Source organism: Drosophila innubila, chromosome X (assembly GCF_004354385.1).
Source record: "Drosophila innubila isolate TH190305 chromosome X, UK_Dinn_1.0, whole genome shotgun sequence".
Classification (NCBI taxonomy): domain Eukaryota; kingdom Metazoa; phylum Arthropoda; class Insecta; order Diptera; family Drosophilidae; genus Drosophila; species Drosophila innubila.
In genome coordinates this window covers 6,278,695-6,306,148 of record NC_047626.1, presented here as the reverse complement: position 1 = coordinate 6,306,148, position 27,454 = coordinate 6,278,695, and the positions used below count along the sequence as shown (strand labels likewise).

Sequence of the window (27,454 nt, the reverse complement as noted above, 5' to 3'; positions counted from 1 at the left end):
AGATGAAAAATATGAAATTCACTTAAGAACTTCCAGAATTCCGGCTGTCTGATATTTTTCGCAATTGAACTTTAAAAAAAAGCCAGATTTGACGGGAAAAAAGCTTTTACGGCAACACTAATACATGCAATGTGCGGATGCATGTGAATAGTTGTACGCTTAAAAGTATGCAACAATGGAGGCGTATTACCGTTGTAATTTGTTGATTTACCGTTGCCCCAAACAACAACAAATAATGGGTGCTACCTCTATAAAGGCCTTAAGTCTAGACTCTAGACTTTCAAACACATGTAGGCACTTTTTATCGGTTATATCATTGAGCAACCCTTTTCAACATGGGACTCTAGCTACTCTCGGGCCTTATCTAATAGACAGACATTAGTTGGCACCGTCCTGCAGTCAGCAGGGTCAGAGGTTACGGTCACGTTACGGACTTATCAATACGATTTTGTTATGAAGAAAAAGTGAAAGGCTTGGCAACTCTAATAAAAAAAATTTGACTAAAAAAATGCATTTCAAATAGTTGCAAGTTGGAAAAACCTGACATCTACATCGTTTTGCTATTTGTGACATTAAAATCGAACTATATTAACCTGGCAACTCTGTCTAAAAAATAAGTGTACAAAAATTTCGTCGTCTTGAGTTTTAAATTAACATTATATTTTTTTTCAGTGAATTTTTTACTTATGACATGATGTGTAAATATCTGGCAACTCTGTTCACAAAGAGCATGTATCTTAGACTTTAATAACACATAATTCTTCTCAATTCTTGAATAAATTATTAGATGAGGCTATCCCAATTAAAAACAAATAAATATTGAATTTTTTTCGCTGGAAAGCTGACAACCCTGTCCACAAAATGCGCTTAAAAGCACACGCTTTTGCATATAAACATAATCAACTAATTTGCAACGAATTTTCCATGCTTTTTCAAACTTTTCACTGTCACATTTTAATGAAAAACAATCACAGGTATTTTTTTAAGATCTTTTTAATTGATACCCATATTTGTTGGTCCTGTTGCTGCTGCTGTTGATGATGTTGAGGATTACTTGACAAAATACAAACCGAATTCCGAATTTCTTAGGGCACGTCGAAGAATACGAGCAAGAAAAAAAATAAAAAGGAAATGAAAACAAAAGGAAACGATTTCTTGAGGCAATCAACAAACTCAAGTTTCCAAGGCGAACCGATGAAATGTGTGTTGACAAATTGTCGACAGTGTCAGTTAGCATAGGTAAAAGGTAATAGAATAGGGTAGGACGAATTAAAGCGGTTTTATTGACAAAACAAGGACAAATTAAAAAGGACTCAATCAAACTGCGATTGAGGTTAGATAGAGCAAAAGTAACTGTATATTTTAAGAAATATTTAGATAGTACTGCCTGAGTGAAATCCCTTAGCTTGATTTTAAGCAAAAGAAAGCTTACCTGTTACTGTATAATTTAAGAAATATTTAGTTATTACTGCTAGAATCAAATCCGCAAGATTGAGGTTAGCTAGAAGCAAGCTAACCTCACTTTAACTGCATGCTGAAAATTGTTTGCTCCATAAATATATAAAATTCATATTACTCTTGTTTTTTATTTTTACATAATCATTTTTCATAAACACTTTTTTTTTTTTGTTTTGTTAAACTTAAGCATAAAATATTATTAATGTTAGCACAATACATAATTATTTATATATATATATATGTATATATATATTTAATATATAGTATGTTAAAAATTACGTTTTAGATTTACTTAATATTTTGTTTTACATTTTAATTTTTAATTATTTCTTGTTTGATTTGCTTAAAAACCGTGTCAGGGTTATTCTCACTGTACCTACAATTCGATCCCAAATGTGAACAGTGTGTTCTACAAGTACACTTCGTATATGTATATGTTTGTTTGTTTGTATGTGTGTGTGTGTGTGTGTGTGTGTGTGTGTATGTGTGTGTAGAGTTGTGTATTCTACAATAAAAGTAAACAAAACAACAGCTAGTTATAAGATCAAAGAGAAGCATAGAGAGAATGATCAAGATTGAAGGACTCAATTCATGAATTATATTTATATTGTATATACACAAAATCGTAAATGTAACTACATATATAGAATACACAACTCTACACAATTATATAATTACTTTAATTGTTTATTAATATTATTATTAATTGTTTGTTTGTTTGATTTCTTTTCGTTAGACTTAATTAACTGAACGATTTCTGTTCGGTTCTGTTCTGTTCCATCGCAGCGACTTTTAAAAACTTAAATAAAAAATTAAAAAAACAGGGTATAAAAAACACAAACACAAAATGATGGAAGAAAGGTGGGTATAAATATTAAGACATAAAAAAAAAGTTATTGCATTTAATTATAAAGATCATTTAGTTGCCTATTCATTAAAACATTACATACATTAACATAATAATATTAAGATAACAAGCAAAATCGAAGGACATTGAAATTGATATTGGTATTGAAATGGAAAGGCTAATTAGAGGATTTCATTTTTGTTGTCGTTAGCGATCAACTAGTCAAGTGTAGTGGGGGTTGGTGGGGTGGGGTTTTGGGGGGTGTAGTTTCTGGGTGTGTACTTTTTCGAACCATATTTAATTGCGTTAGATTTCAATGCTCTGTTTTATGTTATTTGTTTCTTGTTTTTTTCATTCCAAAAATTATTAATGTTTTTTGTTTATCAGCTACTAATTGCTATATTACTAAGAATTGTTTCAAACTTTTTGTTGCTTATGCTAATAAATCAATATATATATGCACATACATATATATTTTGTTGGTATATATATATATATGCATGTATATATCGCATTTATAAGTATGTGCGCGCATATCGCATCGTATTACGATATGCGCCCTCATCGAATCACGTTCTTTATATATGTATTGTATATATCATAATCATAATATTGTTGTTTGTTTTCATCGTCATCTTCATTATCATCATATTTTGTTTATATTGAATTATTAGGCGATCTGATTGTTGTATCTCTCCCTCTCCCTCTCTCTCTCTCTCTCTTCTCTCTTTCTTTTTAGTTTTAACAGACAGCAATTGTTGTCAATGCGATTGTTGTTGTTGTTGTTTGAGTTATTTGGCGATTGTTAAACCGATATTATAACTCCATGTCTCTGGCCTCATCCTCACTGTAATCAGACATACTGGACTCACTGTCGCTGCTCTCACGCTCCTGCTGCGCCGCCCGCAGCGCATCCTCGGTCGCATACCGCTGCACATAGTCGGCGACCTTGCGATGATACTCCTCCGGCTCATGCAGGTACAGGGCGGCCGCATCCCGGTTCAATGGATCCACCGGATTCGGATATGTGAGCAGTTGCGGTAGAAATGATTCAAAAATATTCGATAGATCATACAATGCCGTCCAGGCCTGATTGATCACATCCAAGCAAACAGTGCCCGATGATTCATCGATATTCGGATGATAGATCTTATTCACGAATCCAATGCTCGGTGATTTGAATGGATAATTGTCCGGCAGATAGACGCGCACCTTCCAAACGCCGCCCTCGTAGGGCGTGCCCGTTGGCCCGAAGAATTTCACGTGGAATTCGTTGAGGCCGCCGAGGATGGTCACCTCGTGTTTTGATTCAATTAGCTTGATGACGTCATTGTCCATGCGTCGTTTACCAGCACTGGGCGAGGACATGTTATTATAATTATTACTCGTTTATTTCTTTATTTAATTTAGTTTAATTGAATATGATTTAAATGTTTTGTGTTTTTGTTATGTTGAGGGATGATCGTGTCTCGTCTCTTGGTCTTCTCGTTATCGTTGTATCCACTAAGGCTAAGGCTAAGGCGGTGATTGTTGTTGTGGTTGTTGTGGTTGTTGTTGCTAATTTGTTGCTATTGCTGTTTGTTTTGCTTTTGTGTTTTGTGTTTATTGTTTTATGTATTTACTGCTCCCCGCTCGCTTTTCCACTATGGCCGCACACACACATTGAAAACTTTTTGGAGGAGCAATCGCAGCTGCTGCCGTCTATCTGGAAAATAAATTATTATTATTATTATTAAAATTAGTATTATTAAAATTAATATTATTATCATGAATATAATTTATAATGAAGATTGAGATTAATAATATAAATATATTCCAATTTAAAGAAATTATCAATCTCATTATTAATATTGTTCTTAAGATTTTTATTATTACAATCAAATTTATTATTAAGATAAATATTAATAAATCATTTGATTATTTTAATTATTATTATCATTATTATTAATATTTTTTTTATAAAATCGCATTTGTTATTAAAATTAATATTAATTATTCATGTGATTCTGTTTAAAGAAAATATTATTATCATTATTAGTATTATTATTAAAGTGAAATTTATTATTAAGATTATTTTTATTAAAATCAATTTTGTTATTAAGATTAATAATATTTATTCATGTTATTATTATTTAATTTACTATATTATATACATATACTACGTTTTAAAATTTTTCACTTTTATTTTAATATAAAGCCTGCAAGTGTGTGTATGTTTGTGTGTGTGAGTTATCCTTATCAATGCTATCAGGCTTGCTGCTAACTGACCATGAGGCTGCTGCGCGGTTGCTGCGCTGCTACTGCGGCTGCAGTCGAATCTTCACTATTCACATAGAAATTGAAATGTAGGTCAAATGAGCATGCTTGCTCGCTCTCGCACTAAGACTTACACTACCACCCCCTTCCCCACCACACGCATTTGCACACAGCCTAAATAACTGAAACTATGTCAGCGTCGCAGCAGCAGCGGCAGCAACAACATCAACAACAAAGCGTGACGTCGATAAACAAACGTGCGCTGCTGCTCTCCTCACACTCACACTCTCTTTGCCTTTCCCTCTACATCCTTCACACCAAGGTGAATTTACTAACAAGGTGACGTATTCCCCAGAGCTGCTCTCTTTTCGAGTGCTTTAGTTGCAGCATATTTTACAAGTATTAAAAGTGGTTTAAAATTAAAGATAAACAAGCTTTTTTCAAATTTATTTGTATTCCTCATCATGTTGTAATTTCACCATGCCCCTTTCTCCCATCTCTAGAAATAACAGCGCGCAAATGCATCAAGGACAATCGCAAACAATTTCCTGGTTGCATACTTTCAGGCTGAATGTCAATCAGAATTGAAATGCAAATGTCTCAATTCTATTTGCTTACTCACTCGCACTCGCGCACAGACAAGTCACTTGTTTTACTTTTTTTGTTTTTAAACAAGCTCAGCTGTTTAATGTTATTGGCTGACTCGCCTGTTTGCTGAGTAAGAGCGAGCGAGTGAGCGAAGAGTGAAAAGCAACCCCTTATCACAGTTGCAAAATATCAACAAATCTACAGTGCGCTCAACTAATGTTAAACAACAAAACAAACGTTTAATCATTTTGTTTTCTTTCATCTGCAGCTTCATCTTCATTATAACAACAACTGTTTGAGCTGCCGCCATGTCTGCTTTTGTTAGCACAGACATATGTACATATGTTTTCTCTTAGCAGCTGTGTTGACTGGACGCTTAACTGTCAGCACACACTGTACAGTGTACACGCTGGTCAAGCTCTGCTCTCTTTTGGGATGAGCTAATTCAACTATCTCCCTTGCGCTCATGAATCTCTTGTTGAAATTGAATTTGTGACTTTTTGTGTGTTTTATTAAGCTTTGGCAAGTTTCACTGTACTCATACACGCACACACACACACCCATACACACACAAATGTAAGAGAGGAACTTCAATGTGTTGTTGTTGTTATATTTGCTTTGCTGTCTCTCAGCTGTGTGTTGGTCTCTCTATGGCTGCATCTGTATGTGTGATTGTGTGTGTGTGTGTAGCCCACGCTCTCTCTATGCTCTGGAAGATCAACAGCAGCAACAACAACACAACGTTGACACTCAGCTGCAATTTCGTTTCAAGACTTTTTTGTTGTTGCTACTGTGGGGGACCGTGACTGTCTAATAATGATGGCACAATACATATATATAGATATAGATGTATATGTATACATACATATATTATCTGCTGATATATATTTTTAATATATTCGCAGCAAGCGAATAAGCAGCGTAAAAAAAAAAACAAATTTGAAAATGAAATGAAAATCAAATTGTTTAGTGTGCATGTTTTCTCTCTTTCTCTATCTTTCTATATTATACCACTGCCATCCTACACCCACACACAACACACACACGCAGCTGACTGCAATTCATTTGTATTGCATTTTCAGATAATTACGAAACTTTTTGAAAACAATTTCAACAAAAACACGCACACACTAACACACACACACAAGGCACAGAGATAACATACATATTGTTGTTGTTATATTTGTTATATTTTATTTTGCTTTTGCTCTGTCTTTGGTTTTTGTTGCTTATTTCTTTACTTTGGGTCGTTATTGTAGTTGTTGCTGCTGCTGCTGCTGTTGTTGTTATTGTTATTGTTGCGTCTGTTTGGCTTTTGATTTGATTTTGCTCTTGTTTCTTTTTGTTGTCTACTTCAACTAGTTACTGAAAATTAACTGGCAACAGAGTTTGGAAGCCCCCAAGCGAGCAGCACACGAACATCTGAAATCAGCATAAGAAGCAGCACACACAAGCAAACGACAACAACTGCGACGGCGACGACGACTGCGACTGCGACTGCGAGGGAGCACACGTTCTCTCCCTCGCAAGCATTGAGAACGTGAGCGAAAGAGAGCGCAAGCGAACTTATTGAGAGAATGCGATGAGCCAACCTGCTGTCACAGCTAAAAGAAAGACAGAGAGAGGGCGTGAGAGAGAACGAACTGAAGAGTGAGAGGGGGCCACCAACAAAAGCACATGTACAAAGAAAATCATAATAACAAAGCGAGAGCCAAAGTCAAAACAACAACAATAACAGCAGCAGCAGCAGCGAAACTATACAAACAATATTAGGCGAAAGAGCAGCAGAAAGCAACAGCAGCAACAATAACAACCAGTCCACGATTCTGCCAAAGCAAAGAAAAGCTATAATCAAGGACAGCAGCTGTAAAGCACACACGACGCCAAATGCAACACACGCACACACACACACACACGGGCAACAACAACAAAACAAAAGCAAACGGACAACAAACCGAGCAACGCCGAAGCTTTCAATGCCCTTCATTTGCCAACAAGCAAACGTTTTGTATTAATTCGCAGTGACGCACAAGTCAGTCCCTTTCCCCTTCCCCCTCCCACTTAGCCTAACTCACTCACTCACACCCATTCTCTGTCTCTCTCTCATAGTTAGAAATTGGAAGTACGGTAATGAACTGCAAGGGAATTGATTTAAGTGTTAAACTAACGGGGTCAAATGCACACACATGCACACTGTATACACACAGCTAGTCAAAAAAGTCTTTTTACAAAATACAAATTCAAATATTTGTTTTCTTTTGTTGAAAAAAAAAAAAACAGTTTAATTCATTTAAAATTATTTATATTTTTTAAACAGGGCACTTTAATTGTATTTTTCTTTATTTCTATTGATTTACTTACAAAATAATAATAATCATTATTTTTAATCAACAAAAGAAAGAATAATCACTTTTTTTTTTATAAGTTTTATTTTTTTTGTTTCTAAGAAACTACTTTTGTAAGTTCACGTTAAGCTTGCGCATAAACGAATGCGTTTCATAAATTTTGACTAAAACAATTTGATGTGACACTGTCGCCTCACCTCCTCGTCTATCACCACCCCATCCCAATTATGCACACATTTACAACAACAAAGGCTGCACGGTCATTGACTGCGTATTAAATAGCATAATGAGAGACAGTCAAAAAGGGTATAATCAAGGAGTGGGGGAGGGGGAGTGTTAAACGACAATTGGAAATGTTAAAAATGTCTGTTAAAAGCTTTGCTACGTTAACATTTCATATGTCTGTGGGTGTAACATTTCTGTTGCTGCTGATAAGATTGAAAACGCAAAAGCAAAAGCAAAAAAGAAAAGAAATAAAAGAAAGGGAAAAGATTTCATAAACAACGCAATAAGCGTGCAAAGCAAAGTGCGTAGTAGTAAGAGAGCATAAAAAAACAAGAAGTGAGAAATAAGAAAAGCAAAGAAGAAACGCTGTTAATTTTTAATTTTGTTTGTTTCTTTTTTACTGATAACAGTTATATGTATGTATGCATGTACATATTTAAAAGGGCAGCAGACACAAAGGAAACCAAAAGGATACTCACACACATGCACACACATAGTATTATTGGATACACAAACCAAAAACAACAACAACAACACAAACTAAATTACAATGGCTATTTTAGCATTTGCACGAAACATTCTCACCCAGAGCGACTTGGAGTGAAAGAGAGAGCAACAGAGTCAGAAGACAAAACAAAACTGCAAGGGCTGGCTACATACAGTTAGTAAATAAAGTGTTTTGACGAAATGCAAAAATGTATACAAAGAGAAAAATCATTGCAAACTAATTTAATTATTTAAAAAAATTAAAATATGTATGTTGTCCAAGCAATTGCTTGAGTAACTGTATATATGTACATATGCACATATATATATAGATATGTATGTATGTATGTAAATATGCAATGTGCATACGTAAGAGCAATATTGGGGCGTACAGCGAGAGAGAAGTTATATACATAGTATGTAGAAGAGAGCAGAAGCTAGAAGTTGACAAAAGTGAGACAGAGAGAAAACGTCGATTAAGCAGAGCTGCGATCTCTTGGCTGCTGTTGTTGTTATTATTATTATTGTTGTTGTTTTAATCACTGTCGCACCCCCTCCGCCAACACACAAACACAAACACACACACACGCAAACATGCGCAGACATTGCATTTATTTGCAAGACCTTTGGCTATTAAATACTTCAAGTGTAATTTTGGTATTTCGCATTTCATTGGCCATGGAATATACCTTTTATTTTGTTTTCTCCGTCTTATTTTCTGCAGTATTCCTTGATGATGTTGTTATTGTGGTTGATGATGATTTTGTGTTGCTGCTGTTGTTGTTGTTGTTGGAGTGGCTGGCTGCCGCCTTTGATTTTTACGCTTCGATACTTCTCCACATTGTTGTTTGCACCGACCGCCTGTGCATTTTTTTCACGTTTTTTTTTCTCGCTCTTGCTTCGTTACGACAGCGACAATTGTTTAATAATTATTGTTTAATGTCTCAACATATAGAAATGCACTGCGTTGCTATCGCTCCATTCGTTTTCGTCTTCTACCGTTGCTGTTTGACGACTTCGGCTTTCCAGCTGTTATGCTCGCCTATGCACTGTTGCCAACTTAGCTATTTTTTATCTAAATCTGGCTATTTTCAGAATTCGTTTGCTAGAATAATTTCAAAATTGCTCTTAGCTGGAAATCCGGCTATTTTCAATATATATTCAGATAAGTTTTGCTATAAATATTTTTGGTATTTTTGGTAAAGCCGCAAATCTGCCCACAATAACAAATTTAGATGGTTTCTAGACGAAAACAGCTATTGTTCCCCCCATACACTTGCCAACACTGGTAAGGAAGACTGCCACCAGGTCCAAAGGCTGCCACTCTGCAAAAATTTTCCGATCTGGCAGCTTGTTCTAATTTAATCATAATGAAAATTGGGGTGCACCCAAGAAAGTTCACCTAATTTGGAATTTTTCTTAATTTTGAATTTAATGTTTCTTAAATTTTTAGAGAATTTTTGTTAGAACTTTTTAAGTTTTTTGACATTTTTTTTAAAATTTAATTTGTAACTTCTTTCCCCTGTGGGTGATAATTTTAACTATTTTCGAGATTTAAATTAAAATCAAACTATTAATTTATTTCAAGGTTATTGCCTTTTAAAATTTGCAATAAACTAAATTTAACTTTTACAGTCAATCGAGACTCGATGAACAACAAATTCGAATTTTATTTATCGAAAAAGGGACCCGTATATCGAATGCTATTTATCGACAGCAAATAAGCAGGGTACGCAGCTGATAAAACGGCGCGCGATTTAACTTGACGAATTTGAACAAAAAACTGTTAAAAAATGCTATAAGAGCCAATTTGACAATCTCAACAAAGTTCGAAATTAGATAAAATAAAGCTAAACAAACATTTTAATGAAGGTTGGAAGCATGTCAAACCTAGGGGAGAGAAGTAACAAATTTAACAAGAACTCTGCAAAAATTAAAAAAAAATTTAGCTTTAAAATTAAGAAATTGGCAAAAATAAAAAGGTAGAAGAATTTAAAGCTACAAATTTTGACAATTGACCCAAAATGGTACATATTGCCAGATCGGTGAATTTGACAGGGTGTCAACCTGTTGGTCGGGTGGCAGCATTAAGTCCAGGTGGCAGCGTTTTGCTCTTTAATTCGACGCGAAATTAAGCTTATGAACAATGAAAATGACTGGCACAAGTAAAGTTTGAATTTGGTATTGACGACAATATTGTTAGAATAAAAGCATAAAATGGAAAATAAAATAATCATTTCTCATGCCACCCACTTTTAAACAAACTAGTTCATCATGTGCAAAATGTAAACAAACCACAACTGACGCAACAGGGTTACCAGACAACTATTTGTAATTTTTTTTTTGTTGTGTTGCATTGGCAACACTGTCGCCCTCAGCAAAATATAAGGAACACAAAGAAAATTGATAAAATTCAAATAAAAACATGAAATTTGTTGCAACCGACTGCTGATGCACACAAGCCACCAATCATCGCAAGCACTGAGCACAAAATCACACTCACACACACACACATTTTAATAACAGGGGGGGATCGCACACACACACACTCAAACACACACACACACACGTACCGCTAACAAAATGGTAAGTCTTAGGTGAAAATTGAAAAAAAGCAAAGAAAACATTGTTGCAAATGTGAAATTAATGCAATGCGTCATCATTATGTAGCACGCCGCATCGATGACGTCGGTGGAGGTGCTGTTGAATGAATTCTACCAGCCGACAACGAGCAATGCGAGGAAACGGGAAATCGAAACGAATCTGCTGGCATTCAAATCCCAGCCAGAGGCGTGGCAACTCTGTCTGCGTGTGGCAACAGCCAGCAACAGTTTCACCGAGAATCAATTCCTTTGGTTCTTCAGCACCTCAACGCTGGAGCATACGATCACACGACGCTGGACACAGCTAACCACCTCGGATCGCACACTGCTCCGGGAGACACTGTGGAACAGCTATGCACAGCTGGCGATACTCAATGTGGCACGCAGACATCGCGATACATTGGCGCAATTGATTGCGTTGTTGGGGAAACGCGAGTTTCCCGAACAGGATCCCAATTATATGAAACATTGCATGGAATTGACCAAAACACGATTTGCCCTCGGGATTAATCTGTTGCGCGTCACCTCCGAGGAGGTTGTGAGCAATCGTGACGACCTCACCACCGAATGGAAACAATACTTCCAATTGTGGTAAGCATACGAGTACACAATCATCATCATCATCATCATCATCATTAACATCGTCAACTCTTAGACTCAATTGTGACTCAAATTCCTTTTTATACCCTTGCAGAAGGTATTGCAAATTTGCCACGAATTATGTAAATTACATGACAGATCCCATAAGCTATATATATATTCTTGATCAGCAGAATAAGCTGATTCCATGTCCGTCTCTTTGCAAACTAATCTCTAAGTTTTAAAATAATCCTAATAAAACTTTGACACAAGTCCGTCGTTTTATCGCAATCAGTACATATGTCAGAACAGACCGCATCGGAACACTATATCATATAGCTATCATAGGTACGATCGGCTAAAATCAGCCTAAAGTATGAAAAACTTTGTTGTTTTTAAAGATAGCTGAAAGAATTTTTCAAATTGGTTATTTGGTACTGTCTCAAACATTCTTAATGAGTTTGGCTAAAAAAAATCTTCAAAATCATATAGCTGTCATAGGAACGATCGATTAAATATCAGCATAAAGTATGAAAAACTTTGTTATTTTTTGAAATATGTCAACCAATCTCTCAGAATATGAATCTAGCACTGTCTTATACATTTCAACCAAATTTGTTTCAAATCAGTCCAGTATAACATATAGCTGCCATAGGATTGATGATTAGGATTGATCAAAAATTTAATTTTTAGTATGAAAAAATTCTTTGTTTCTTTATCAAACTTAATCAAACTTGCAGATTGTGTATTGGCTGTTGTCTTATACATATTGACCAAATTTGATTTACATCGGGCTACTATGTTATATAACAGCCATAGGAACGATCGGTTGAAAATTAAGTTTAAGTTTGAAAAGCTCTATTTATTTAAAAAAATATATCAAACAATCTCACAGAATATATGCGTTTGGAGTTGTTTTATAAACACTTATCAAGTTTGGTTCAAATCGGTTTGCTATATCCTATAGTTGTCATAGGAACGATCGCTTGAAAAATAAAATATAGTTTGATAATCTTTCTGGTTTCTTGTGATAACTAACCAATCCTATAGATTATGAATAAATCATGAATTAAAAAAAATTGACTAAAATATCTTATAACTGTCATAGGAATAATCTCACGAAAATAGAATACAGTGATCTGCAAGGGTATTTAATCTTCGGTATGCCGATGAAAACCTTTCTTACTTGTTTTTTGTAATATTCCCTCATGTTTTGTATGTGTGTGTGTGTGTGTGTGTTTGTGTGTTTGTGTGCTTGCTTGTGTGCCTGCTCTGTGCAGCATTTCCATGTGTATACCCGATGTTATGGACTTGGTGACCAAATATCTACTAATCGCCGTTTGTCATATCAATGGTCAAGACATACAATCAAACATACCCAGCACATTCATGGATTTCAGTCTAACTACAGCGCTGCCAAATGACAATCAATTAAGGTATGTAAATTATACAATTAACTAATTGCTTGAGATTCATTTTTTTTTGGTATATTTGTTAACAATTTTTTGCATAGTCAAAAGTTAGTTACGATTAGGGAATCCTTTGGAGAACCGTTCCTAATCCTCACCAGCTTTTTAACACACATTTTCTGAAAGCTAAATCTAAAATGTAAATTGCTTCTCTTTCTAGTATTATCAAGAACTGAAAGCTTTAGGACACCACGTTTATTCCTCTTCAACTTTTTTTATTCTTCTGTAAAAACGAAAGCTACGGAATATCTTTCTATATTTCTATTATTTACTCAACACATTCTGTAAGATGTTTTGTTTAATGACTTCTCTAAGACTCGATAGTTTTTTTTTCTAAGTTATTTTAATTGGAGCTTCCTGAAAAAATGGAAAAATATGGAATTCTTTAGAATATCCTCTCTAACTCTCTTTTTTCGCTATCCGTGCAAGCAAAAGCTTTCAAATACCGTTTCCAAATTTTTTAAAAACATTATATGTAGAATACCTTTATTTTCTTCCCCAAACTTTTTATTAAATAAGTTTGAAATGTTCCTATCAAAGATTAACTTTGTTTTTCACCTTTAAGAGGTCGATAAAGGCTTAAAAGTGAATAAAATATTATAGATAACTAATGGAACTGCTCAAATCATATACTTAATTAACTAGCCTATATGTTAATTATTCTAAATAAAATGTATTTAGTAAACAAATCAGCTCTTTTTCTAACTTTATAACTAGGTTTATTTAATAAACATTATTATTTGTATATGCAATATAATTTTTAATTAATTTGAGGAGTAGCCTTACTCTTAATATTTGAAATAAATATACTAATTAATTGAACCTTGTTGCAGTTCCTCTGTGCTGGAGTTGCTCGGCTGTGTGCAGCATTTGGTGTCCTGGATACGCACTGATCTGATCTCTGAGTATTTTCTAATGAGCATACTCGACTTGTCGCAATGGCGACAGGACAAGGAACCCATCTCATTGGCTGCACTCTCGGTGCTGAACGAGCTGCTCTATTTGCAGAAACCATTGCCCTATGCGGGCACCCTGATCAATGGCGTTAGTGGATTGCTGGAGCAGCACAATAATACGAAACATCAGAGTGAAATGTATAGCGATAAGTTTCGTGAACTCTTGAGACTTTATAGCACCAAATATGCGGGCAAATTGCTGCAGGAGACGGAAATGCTTGAGTCATTTCTCGATCAACTCTATCGCTGCACCATCAAATGTAAGAAATGTAGCACATTTAATGAATTCATTACCAGATTTTAATCAACCTCTTGTTTTGTTAGTGCATGGCGCTCTTGACTTTACCGAGAAGCTGGATATTTGGACACCCATCATAAAGGTGATTGCACAGCAGCCAGGACGCATGACAGCTTATCATGGTGACATTATGATGAAGCTGGTGGATGAGATAATGCGACGCACACAATTCGAGATCAACAAGCCAGAGCTAGAGCTGCTGGACAATGAGCTCATGGAGGATGATGTGCGTATGAATTTAAATATTTCAATCTATATGCAATCCAAGAAAATTCGCAGTTTATGATTTTGAAACATTTCGACACACGTTTTGTAGTCGACATTACAAATTTTAGCATTCTAACTCTATAAATCACTGAGTTATGTTAATTAACTACCTTAAGATTTTTATCTACACCAGTCAATAGTTTACATTTTAATATATTAAGCTGAGATATCTCACACATTTACTTCAAGCAGTCCACATACCAAATTTCAAAATCTCAGCTCCTTTTTTTCCAGAGTTATCATTTTGTATTACTTAATGCATTATATATGAATCAATTTAAGTCTTAACTATCTTACAACTTAAAATATTCGACTTGGATATCTTAAGGATGTTCTTTAAACAGTTTACAGTCGAAATTTCAGAATTTCACCTCCATTGTTAGCTGAGTTATGATCTTGAATTACCTTAAGCAGCATATTTGAATCGATTGATAGTCTTAACTAGCTTCAATCTTGATATATTTCATTCAGATATCTCACACATTTACCTCAAGCAGTCTACATACCAAATTTCATAATCCCAGCTCCATTTTTTCTAGAGTTATAATCCCAAACCACTGTTAAATTTAATTGGATATCTATATAAATGATATTTTGTATTTCAGACACCCACAACGGAGTGGCAGCAGTTTCTCGACCAGTGTTTTGAGTGTCTAGCTCTTTTGGCAAGCACACGTGGTGCTCACATTGTGTTTGCACAAGTATTTGCACATTGGTCGCGACCGCAAACGTATTTGTTATCGCTGGAATTGGCACTGGATCATGGCAGTGGGCGTTGCTATGAGGCGGCCAGGAAATTGAAAATGGCAAATGTGGGTGAAATATTAAGAGATTTTGCGACCGTCTGTCAGGCGGTAGTGCGATTGGCGCCATTGATGGACACAGCGACAGCTCCCGCGGATGTCGTGGATGAGATGGAAAGCCAACTTCAAGTGCTATCCGATAGATTGCTGCAAACGTTGCAGCTGCTCGCCAGCAATCGTATCGGCAGCTACGATGCGGACAAGGCGAGCTTTCAGACTGATTTGGATAACCTGTAAGTAGCCGAATCGATAACTTAAAATTTCCTAAAATAGAGCGAAATAATTTTTTCAACAATTTATAATAAAATTTGAATGCAGAATGAATTAAGAGGCCAAATCAAGATCAAAATGACATTCCTCTTGAAAATCGGTTAAGATTTGGCAAAGTTATATTAGTTTGAAGTTGGACCAACTGTTGACCTAGCAACTTTACAAGTCAAAATTTTTATCCGATTTGACATATTTTTTCACAGAAAAATGAAAGGTCTCAGAATCAGTTTTAAAGTATTGTTTTATACTAATTAAGATATAAGGAGTCGATTAAAAGTAAAAACTTGAGATTTTAAATTTTAAATTTTCAAAATTCCAAAGGGGGGACCCTTAGCATCGAAACCATGATCTAGAGGAAAACAATTTTTTTTACAAAATTAATTAAATTTGAATGCAGAATGAATTTAGAGGCCAAACCAAGATCAAAATGACATTCCGCTTGAAAATCGGTTTAGTTTTAGCAAAGTTATGTTAGTTTGAAGTTGGTCCAACTTATTTGTTAATTCACTATCACTATTAACATAACAAATTATGCCTGAAAATTGCAATTAATCTAGAATTTTCTCTTACTTTTCTAGTTACGCTCAAGTTTTATTGGCCATACGTAGCATATTTCCGCTGTCAAAGTCGCTGAACAGCGAACAGCTGCTGCATCGACTTTTTGCCATATTGGGCAGCATATTTGCGTGCAACAATTCGTTGTCGGCTGCCTCGCCGATTGTGCAGCAGGCGGCCAGCGAGGTGCTGCTCTTCATAGCGACTGTGATACGACCCAAGTGTCTGCTGGACATACCCGAGATTCAAAGTTTAATGCAGGCGGGGCCACGCCTTGGCGCCCAATTGCCACGCCAGGTGTGCATCAATGTGCACATCAGTCTGGTCAGCTATATGGTATTGCCGTGGAAATCGGTGCCCGAACCACAACAGGATTATCCCCGTCGCCTTTGGATGTTGCGTGAATATATCGATTCCTTGGCACGCAATTTTGTCGAACTCGATTTACCGGCTGCCGGAGAGAGCAAAGTGGCAGCCACAACGCTCAGTCTGCTGGGCACATTCACCGCTCTCATCGAGTACTTTAAGGCGACGGGCGCCAATGCCAAGGATATGCTGGCCACCACATTCAAGGTGAGCGAAATCAATTTAAGCCCGGAATTTATAGCAAAACAATGCATACTTTAAAAATTCTTAAATGTTGAGGAAGAAAATGTTTTAAAAGTTATGTAGAATTAAAAAAAAAATGTATGGATGTTGACAACAAGAAGAATGTTCCATCTTCTTTTATACATAAAAAACTCTTTGTCCTGACCAACTCACTGATCATTTCACAGCCTAAGCCATAAGACCTAGGAGGCTGAAATTTTCACACAACTTTGCTGAGATAATTTTTATGGTGCAATAAGACGACGTTTTACGAAATTCGAATTGCAGGGTTGTCACATTCGGGTTTAGAGTTCACACAATGAGAAGACTGCTTAGTACGACAAACTTTGTTAGTTTTAAAGCTTTCTCAACCAAATTTACAGATTGTGTCGACTTTACCATATGTTGCACCCACATTTTAAAATCGGACGACTATATCATATAGCTGCCATAGGAACAATCGGGCTCAAATTAACCTTTAGTATGAAAATTTTTTTTGTTTCTCAACCAAATCAACAATTGCATGTACGTTACTTTTATAACTTGAATTATTAATTTGATAATCGTGATTTTTAAATGTATTTTAAATTTTAAGCTATTATTTTTTGGTCAACTGATTTTAGTCTGCGTTAAATAAATAAATATTAAATAAATAATTTAATTAAAATCGACAAAACTAAAGACTTAAGCTCTTTTCTCATAATTTTCTGTATTAAACATATTTTTTTTTCTCATTCTCTGCTTTTTTTTGCAGCCCATATTGAACAAGGCACTGGTCATATTCAATAGCTATGGACTGAGCAGCATTGCCATGGCCATAACAGTGGCCGAATTCAGTCTGAGCATGTTGAGGACACTGCCAATGCATTTGGGTGCACAGTTTATCAAGGAGATGATAACGCTCTTTATCGATGTCAGCAGCAGGTGACTCTATCTCTCTCTTATTTCCTATCTCTCTCTAAACGATATTATTATAATTCTAATAGGGAACAATTGACGCTGAGTCGCTTGGCTGTTATGGAGAAGGTGCTGCAAATGTTTCAGCTGATTGTGGAGCAACCTGGCAGCGCCTCCTTGGCCCTGTTGCCCAACATCTTGGCTTTTAGCACACAGCAGATATTGCCACTGTTGCAGCAACAAAATGCGGCCACCGACAGCAGCGAGATTACCAGTCTGCTTTATGCGCTCTTCGACAGGTGAGTTAATTCGAATATTTCATTGATTTACTTTTAATAATATGAATCATTGGGTTAAGTTCTTAAAGAAAAACAATTAAAACAAATGTGTAAATTTTTTAATTCGTCAAAAGACTTAAGTGCATAAGTAAATTAATTGTGTCGATGGCTTATAGATAAAAATAAATTAATAAATAAGTCAAATAAGATAAATATAAAATTTGTAATATAAATCGACCTCAAGATAGCTAATACTGTTTATTTTGAAAATAGAAAAGCTCGCTAAGAGTCGCAAAAATCAATTTTTAAATGAATCTTATAATTTCTTTGGCAATTTAAATAAATAACATTTTCTTCAATTCTTTTTTCCAGCGTGCTCACCTGCAAGTGGCAGTTCTTTTATAAGAATCAACTGAGTAATGGCCATGGCAATGCCACAGTGAATGGACAACAGTCGCAGAATTTCAATTGCAGCGACAATTTGCATCCGGATAGCTTTATGGCCATTATGAATGCATATGGCCAGATGTTGGTCAGCGGCACAGATCCGACCAATGTGCGGAGTGTTCTGCTCTCCATGCAGAATGTGAATGAGCGAAGTCGTCTCTATCAGCGTGCATTGTTCAAGGAGCAGCTATTGGCATCCTTTCAGCGTGCTCTGCTCAATTTACTGCTCAGCGGTGAGGGTGCATTGCATTTTGATTTAATCGCCCAGGCACTGTATGCAATGGGACAAGTCGATCGACGGCAATTGCACGAAAGTTTTGTGAATGCAGCGCTGCCCGTGGCGCAAACCGCACTCGAGGATATATGCCAGACAACTGTAAGCAGATTGAGAAAAATCACAGCTATACCTATCACTTAAATTTATCATTTGTCTGTCTCTTTTTGTAGGACATTCCAACGTTTACGCAGAAACTGACACAGCTCATGCAGGATGCGCACTGTGCGCATCTAAATGAAACAACGTAGACTAAGGATATATATCAATCGGAACAACAAGAAGACATCCTATTCAAAAATCAAACTCTAAATTAAACACTGTCACAAAAAAAAAAAAAAATAATTCTCCATGTTCTGTCTCTGTCTGTTTATCTATCTGTTTGTGATTTCATATTATGTTGATATGTATATAGCTGTACTTATTGTTTCCCCCTCTGTCACACACACACACTCCCTTTCAGTCTGTCTCTTGTGTCTACATATTTGTGTGTATATCTGCCATTTCATGTTCAACTGTTCTGTGTTCCTTTTTGAGAAGATCCTTCAAACAAATGCGATCTACAAACAACAATTTATAAAAGACAATGTTAGCTTGTAATGCGATTCCGTTATATAAAAGAAAAGTAAAACCTATATTAATCTATTAATTATTATTACTATAACCTAACTATAATTATTATTATTATTATTATATTATTATTTAACTACATTATTATCACATGCCACAGCAGCAAAAACAAATTCGATAAAAGTCATATATATATATATATTTATATACCATATATATAAACTATCTATATACTTCCCATAAAGTGCATAAAATTAGCATTATTCGCTTTCAAAATCGAAATTCAACTTGCTCGCCGTCATTAACAATTAACATAACAAGTTTTAATTGCATTCATTTAATTTATTGTGTAACAAAATTCAGATTAGATATATACATATATATGTATATATACTGCTGCGATTCGATCGTGTAGCGCTACAACAACATCATGCAAAAACCTAATCTTAAGTATTCAGTTATTTTTCACCAAATTCAATTCGATTCAAGAACCAAAACATCATTCTTATATTTTTTTTTAAATGCATTTTGTGAAATAAAATAAAACATTTTAAACAATCTATATTGAAATTGTGTTTTAAAATAGTATAATTTATTTTTTGAATTTTTTTACACCCTATGTCCAATTGAAATGAACGAAGTGGTCACTTATACCCTGTACTTATTTGAAATTACTGAAAGTGGGTATTGTAATTTTAAAATAATGAATGAGAAAAAATATATAAAGTATATATAACATATAGTCTTACATTCACTCCAACTTTCCCAAAATTTTCATTACGATCGGATGATATACAAAGTATTTTTTTAGAAATTAATTTCGATAGTGTAGATCGGAAAAAAAACAAATATAAAAATAGCTGGAATTATCGAAAATTTAATGAGTTTTTGTATAAACATCAACAGTTGAAATAAAAAGAAAAAATGAATTACTCGGTTCACTAAGGTTTTATTTGGTAAATATTTATCGGAATTTCGAAGATAACTATTCTTTCTACCAAGTTTTCCTTATGAGAATAAAAAACAACTATAAAAAAATCCGTTTAAAATACGTAATATCTTATTAATAAATCTCATACGATCTAATTAGAATATATTCCCATACGAAACCAGTTGGAATTGTGCAGCTGTTGTAAGGAGGAGCATATCTCTAGGCTTGGGCTAGGTAAAAGTGTGGTTATGGTGCGAGTTAAGAGGTAGTTGGGATAGACAGAAGGCAGTTCCCGTCACGCGCTCTACACGCGTTGCGACAGAACAATAAAGAAACGAAATTAATCCAATCTCAAATGTAAATAAATAGAAAGGAAGAGCACTTAAAATTCAACAACAACAGGAACAGATCAACCGAGAGGGAGAGCAAACACAGAGGGACAGAGGGAGGAAGGGAGGTAGCGGATATTAAGGGCAGAGAGACAGGGAGCAAGTCCTTAAAAGCGACAGCTTCCTTTTCATTGTTTCTGCCCATTTCGGTTTTTGCATTCGTCTTCAGGTGTCGCAGACAAAGGGAAACGAATTTAAAATGCGACACGACACGCAGATACCCTGTAAGAAAGATAATTACTACGAATTTTGAGATATTGTCAATATGTTAGCCTTAAAAGAGGAAATTATAACTAGAACTACACATGGAATTATGTTGAAATTTACAGGGTACATAGCTGGGCTGCTAAATGAGAGTAAAATCAAAAATATATGTTTAAAAATCTCTTTAAACGCTTTTAAAAAATGATTTCTTTGAAGAATAGAGTTAGATTATGAAAAATTTTTATTTAATTAAAATTTACAGGGTATAGCAGGCATACATACCGAATTTCAAGTGTCTAGCGCGGCTAGCTGCCGAGTTCAATGAGGTCAATCAAACGTTGAGACTGTCTTTGATACATATGCATCTGATTACGAAAATGTCTGTGGCATACCCTTGGAAAGTCGTTGCCTATAGGGTATAGAAAGCGAATGTAAATGAAATATTGCTGAAATTGAATTAAATAAAAAGCGAAAGCAAAAAAAATGAAAATAATAATAATAAAAGGGAAACGCTGAAAACAAGAGAGAAAAAAAAATATCACCCACTTCCGTTGCAGGTAGATTATTGTTTTCTTCTTTTATTTTTGGGAACAGGTAGAAAAAAAGTATTTTGCATATAGCGAGAGGATCATAGGGGAGAGCATCCTGCGGAAGTGGAAGAACCACTTGCACATTGAATGATGACGTACAGACGTACAACAATTGGAAATTGGAACGAGACTGTGAAAAATTTGATTTGCTAATTATTTGCTGTGTTCCGTAAACGGAATACACTTGACACTTAAAGCTTGGGGGGTCAGCTTGAGGAGCCACTAGTCACATAGTCCAACCACCGAGGGCGAGTATAATTGCCCAGTGGCACCACCGAACCACAGACAGTTGAGCACTCGCAGCGCATCGAGACGATCGTGTGAGTTTTGAAAAGATATCGAAATTACAAGTACATTCAAGGATTAAACGTGTAAAGAGTGCGAATTAAGGATGTCTGTGGAAACGATGCAGGAGACGCTGCAACAGGCAGCGGGCAGCGGTGGTGGTTTCATGTTGAGCCCCCTGCTCACAGGGCTCGTCGGCACCCTGCTGGTGATGGCACTCTATGAGTATTGGCATCGTAATACACGGGAATATCGCATGGTTCAGAATATACCATCGCCACCCACATTGCCATTGATTGGACAGGCTCATTTGGCGGCGGGCTTAAGTAATGCCGAGATCTTGGCAGTTGGACTGGGTTATCTCAATAAATATGGTGAAACTATGAAGGCATGGCTGGGAAATGTGCTCTTGGTCTTTCTTACCAATCCCAATGATATCGAGCTGATCCTGAGTGGACATCAGCATCTGACCAAGGCGGAGGAATATAGATATTTTAAGCCCTGGTTCGGTGATGGTCTGCTCATCAGCAATGGCCATCATTGGCGTCATCATCGCAAGATGATTGCACCCACCTTCCATCAGAGCATATTGAAGAGTTTTGTGCCCACATTTGTGGATCACTCGAAGGCCGTTTCCGCTCGCATGGGCAAGGAGGCCGGCAAATCCTTTGATGTGCATGATTACATGTCACAAACGACCGTCGACATACTGCTGTCCACGGCAATGGGTGTGAAGAAGCTGCCCGAGGGCAACAAGAGCTTTGAATATGCCCAGGCTGTCGTCGACATGTGCGACATCATTCACAAGCGTCAGGTGAAGCTATTGTATCGCCTGGACTCCATTTACAAGTTCACCAAGTTGCGTGAGAAGGGTGATCGCATGATGAACATCATTTTGGGCATGACCAGCAAGGTGGTGAAGGATCGCAAGGATAACTTCCAGCCGGATCAGCGTGCCATCATCGAGGAGCTGGAACAACCAACAGCTGGCAAGTCCACAGTTGGCTCCAAGAAGGAAGGACTACGCGATGATCTGGATGATATTGATGAGAATGATGTGGGCGCCAAGCGGCGTTTGGCCTTGTTGGATGCCATGGTGGAGATGGCCAAGAATCCGGAGATCGAATGGAATGAAAAGGATATTATGGATGAGGTGAATACCATAATGTTTGAGGGACATGACACCACATCGGCTGGCTCCAGTTTTGCCCTCTGCATGCTGGGCATTCACAAGGACATACAGGATCGTGTCTTTGCCGAACAGAAGGCCATCTTTGGCGATAACATGCAGCGGGATTGCACCTTTGCCGATGCCATGGAAATGAAATATCTGGAGCGTGTGATTCTCGAGACACTGCGCCTGTATCCACCAGTACCATTGATTGCCCGTCGTCTCGATCATGATGTGAAGCTGGCAAGTGGTCCTTATACCGTTCCCAAGGGCACCACCGTTGTGGTCCTACAGTACTGTGTGCATCGACGTGCCGACATCTATCCCAATCCCACCAAATTCGATCCGGATAACTTCCTGCCCGAACGCATGGCAAATAGGCATTACTATAGCTTCATTCCATTTAGTGCCGGACCCAGAAGTTGTGTGGGACGCAAATATGCCATGTTGAAGCTCAAGGTACTGCTCTCCACCATAGTGCGTAATTATATTGTCCATTCCAGCGAAACGGAGGCGGACTTTAAGCTCCAGGCGGACATCATTCTCAAGCTGGAGAACGGCTTCAATATTTCGCTGGAGCAACGCAAATACGGAACAGTTGCGTAGAGCAAAAGTTCCCGAAATCAACTACTATATCCTGTATATACGCTATCTGAATCTTGAACCGTAGCCTGAACCTTCACCGAAAGTCAATCAATCAATCAATTCAGCCAGAGAGTCAAACTTTGCATCTTTTTTTTTATGTTGTGTGAGTTAAGCGCATCCGTAAAGAGGAAAAAAAAAAAATAATAATTAAATAATAACCAGAGGATCAAGTAGAGAAAGCAAAAATCGTAGAGGAAGTTTCTGTTTTTTCACTGCTTTCGATTTTTTTTTTTTGTTTTTTGGTATATGCGGTTGGTGTCCTTATGTCTTACACAAATGTATATCTATACTTTATTATAATCCCAGCAAACTATTCTACACATTTTTTTTTTTTTTTGTTAGCATGTAGTGTGATTTTTTTTCTTTTGTTTTTAGTATTTATTAAGTCACATGGTTTATATGAAACCCAAAAATAATGAAAAATATATATTGAATGCAAAGGCAGCCACAAGAGCTCCAAAAATATAAAATTATTTGTCTTTTTCTTGGTTTTATCTATCTGAACTCAGCTTTGGCATGAGCTAAGTTGCTGAAACTTGGTATAGCATGTTCTTTGAGCTAGATATAGCATATTTCTTGGAATTAAACGGATTGTGTTGCTATATCATTAAGCTGTCATACAATATAATCATTAAAAATTGCAGAAATTATTTAAAGAAAAACGAAATAGCCATGAAATCATTTTATAACTAAGCCTTAGCATAAATCTTTTACTTTTGATTAAAAAATACCAAAGTTGACTGTTTTTCTGGTTTCTAAACTATCTGAACTCGGCTCTCAGTGGAGACATCTTGTTGTAACTTTTTACAGTGGCTTCTTTTAGATAGATATGGTATATAAGTCATAAATAATCCGATACTATTGCTATGTCATATAGCTGTCATTGAAATATGTTTAAATATTAAGTTAAATTTTGAGCTATTGTGTTTTTATATCATTTACAGCATTTTTATGTTAGATATAGCCTTTATTTTAATAAGAATTTAGTTTAAAACACTCTGAAAATTAGCTAAAGTTAAGATCATCTGAGAAAATAGGTGGAAAATGTTAAAAATAGCGAAAATATGATTCAAAAACCCATTTATAGAAGGGAATCATTAGGTTTAAGTTTTAAAATTCGTTGTGTCACCCTTTCACGCAGTCTTAGTCAAAAATTATTCTGTTCTAAAGCCGCCTGAGCGCACCTAACCTCAAATTTCATTTCCATTGATCATTGCCGATTTTTATCAGATGCTAACTGGCCATTAGACTGTTTCTTTTTGGAAAATCTATTTTGGCAGTTGTGTGCACGCGACAGGACCTGAAGGATGTCAAGCGAAACCAATGTGGAAAGAAGGGGTTTGAGGTTAGGTTGCCCATAGCAATTGCAATAAAAAAGCAAATGAATGTACAAACTTCCGGTAACAGGTAATAAATGGCTATAAAAAATGAAATGAAATTGGTAACCCTGGCCAGGATCTATTTGCCTAGCGCAAAAAAGGACAATGACCAAACAAAAAACGTTTGGCGGCATGACGCCGTGCGCTACACATACCTGTGTGTGTGTGTGTGTGCCTGTGTGTATGTGTGTGTGTGTGTGCCTGTGTGTGTGTGTGTAAGGACCTGCTTGTCCTTTTGGCCGCTGCACCCCCTTCATTAATCTTGTTAGCAACACGTTGATCCTGGCAAAAGGAAGTGCAGCTGAAACCGAAAGGATTTCAGGATTTCCGTTTCGTAATACGATGCTCAACGGAATCTGGAAAATTGGATAAGAAAACGCGCACAAGGCTTAAAAGTGAAAGCCGAAACGAAAAAAAAACAACACATTATATCATATGTGATTATGTAACGGTTGTAGCTTCATCTAAGGGCGTAGTCGGTTTTACGCAAAGGGGGAGTGGCAAATTATAATTTTAATAATTATTAAACTCGTTTTCTTATAGTATCTATATAATCGTTTATTTTTAATTTTATCAAGGAGATATTTTAAAATTTGACATTAATTTCTATAAATATCTCTGATATAGTTATTAAACTAGACATTGACAAAAAATTAAATTTTTCCCCATCTCCGTTCAATTTTCCCTTTGACACTTTTCCAAAAATTTCAAACTGCCATAACTATGTTAAATTTTAGCCAATTTCCTTGCGGAATGTCGCTTTTATCATTATATTTTTATTCGAATCTGTTAATTTTCCCAGTCCTTCTTTCCTTACAATATTTCAACAATTTCAAACTATCATAACTTTCGTAAACCTAGCCGATTTCACCGCGAAGTGTCAATTTCATCATTATTTGACCTATATTTTAATTCTGCATCAAAATTGGAAAGTTAAATTTTTCCCCGATTTTCCCTTTGACACTTTTCCAAAAATTTCAACCTGTCATAACTATGTTAAATCTAAACCGATTTCCTTGCGGAATGTCACTTTTATCATAATTAAAATTTTTTTCCCGTATCTGTTAATTTTCCCAGTCCTTCTTTCCTTACAATATTTCGACAATTTCAAACTATTTTAACTTTCTTAAAACTTAGCCGATTTCACTGCGGAATGTCAATTTCATCATTATTTGACCTCTATTTTGATTCTGCATCAAAATTGGAATATGAATTTTTTGATCAGCGCTGTCCGTTTTTTTTTTTCAAACTTTCCCCTTGATACATTTTTGCAAACTTTAAACTTTAGATTAAATATGGGGGTAGGGCTGTTGTGCCCCATTGTCCACCCCCTTTCCAACACCCTTGGCTGCTTCAAATATCGTTGAGTGGAAGAAAACTTGCTTGAATTTGTGCTACAGTTGGGGAACAATGTTGAATTGATTGCGTTCACATTCTGCATGCTGATTAAACGACATCAATATGCAAACAATGGCATTTGCATTTGTCACAATCGATGTCGCCGATAACCTCGTCGATTAATCGCATTATTTAAACGCCTGGCAGCAAAAAAAACTAAAAAAAAATAAAAAAAATAAAAACTAAATGAGGTGTCAACTTAAGTTAGTGAAAGGTAGGCAGAGCATAATGCTAACAAATATGTATGCAGATACTTAATATGTACATACAGTGTGCCAATAAGATCAAGGACAAAGGTACATCAATATTTTGACATTGCAACTGTTGCAGTTGCAGATTGCGGCGCATTAACGCACTAACTGCACTGCCTGGGCAAGGGAAGGGAAGGGAAGGTGTCAGGGGTGCATTCAATTTGTGGAATGTGCATATAAAATTAATAAGCAACATTCATCAATTATGATTTGAATATGTACTCGTACTCGTACACATACATACATACATACATACATAACTCCACAGGCATTTCTCACGCTTAATTCACAGCATGTGTTGCTTGCCAACCGATAACGAGATCCATTTAATATCGATATTAATCGCGCTGAGTCACTGACGTCAGCACAGCATGCAATTTGCTTACTAACTTAAATCTTTTTTTATTACTTAATTCTGCTGTAATGTTTATAATAAATAAAATTTAAAAATAAAGTAAACATAAATTAACAAAATTTTATTTATGTCTCTTTCGCTTTAAAATATGAGTTCATTTAAAATGTACTATATAAAAGTCAATAAAATGGGTATAATATCCAGTATAGTATTTTTTATTCGCTTCTTAGATAAATTAAGTAAAATAAGTCAAAAATTTTTAATAATTTTTAAAAGCTTGTTTTGCATTGAGTAACTCCTTTCCTAAATTAAAATAGTTCTTTATTTTAACATAAAAATAATATTAAAAAAACGTATTTTTTTAATGCTTTGTTATATTTCTTAAATTTTTATTATTTTTGCTCAAAATTGAATTTTATTAAATATCTTAATATTAATCATTATATTTATTTATATTTATATTTACATTTACATTACACAGTAATATTTTAATTTATTTGTTAATTTAAGTGTATAGTTAAGTGTCGGCTGCTTATAGTTTGACCATAAATAAATAAATATCCTTAATACACAAATTTTTAAAAATCAGCATATCGACCCATTTTTGCAAAAAGATCTTAGACGACAAAAAATTTTTTGTCAGGGAACTTTTCTATTTTGGTTAGTATAGATTTCGCATCAAAATGTCAAATTCTAAAAAAATGTGCGTTACGATCACGATCCTTAAAATGATTAAGTGAACTGCTAATATTAGGAAATAAATTTAAAGTGATTTTTGTTTTGATCAAAGATAAAAA

At 35.6% G+C, this 27,454-nt stretch overlaps 3 protein-coding genes across 4 annotated transcripts; 2 read left to right on the top strand and 1 right to left on the bottom strand.

Annotated features, from left to right (window-relative positions):
* Positions 1-1,774: 1,774 nt before the first annotated feature.
* On the bottom strand, positions 1,775-9,270 carry LOC117793894 (ubiquitin-conjugating enzyme E2 H). Of its 2 annotated transcripts, none has more exons than XM_034634332.1 (2): positions 8,895-9,270; positions 1,775-4,010 (listed from the first exon to the last, which is right to left on the bottom strand). In XM_034634332.1, the coding sequence occupies exon 2, from the start codon at positions 3,671-3,673 to the stop codon at positions 3,122-3,124; it is 552 nt and encodes a 183-aa protein (XP_034490223.1). In that variant the 5' UTR covers positions 3,674-4,010; positions 8,895-9,270; the 3' UTR covers positions 1,775-3,121. The 2 variants fall into 2 exon arrangements, with proteins under 2 accessions (XP_034490223.1, XP_034490224.1); XM_034634333.1 differs by lacking the exon at positions 8,895-9,270 and adding an exon at positions 6,391-6,410.
* A 1,084-nt stretch (positions 9,271-10,354) lies between these two features.
* Positions 10,355-19,124, top strand: LOC117793892 (exportin-6). The gene is made up of 11 exons (XM_034634330.1): positions 10,355-10,791; positions 10,876-11,399; positions 12,668-12,823; positions 13,690-14,072; positions 14,137-14,336; positions 14,983-15,413; positions 16,029-16,578; positions 17,348-17,517; positions 17,580-17,789; positions 18,141-18,591; positions 18,663-19,124. Exons 1-11 carry the CDS (start codon positions 10,789-10,791, stop codon positions 18,738-18,740), a joined length of 3,156 nt encoding a protein of 1,051 aa, XP_034490221.1. The 5' UTR covers positions 10,355-10,788; the 3' UTR covers positions 18,741-19,124.
* A 2,316-nt stretch (positions 19,125-21,440) lies between these two features.
* On the top strand, positions 21,441-23,741 carry LOC117794099 (cytochrome P450 4g1). Its single transcript, XM_034634583.1, has one exon. The coding sequence runs from the start codon at positions 21,565-21,567 to the stop codon at positions 23,233-23,235; it is 1,671 nt and encodes a 556-aa protein (XP_034490474.1). The 5' UTR covers positions 21,441-21,564; the 3' UTR covers positions 23,236-23,741.
* The last annotated feature ends 3,713 nt before the right edge of the window (positions 23,742-27,454 follow it).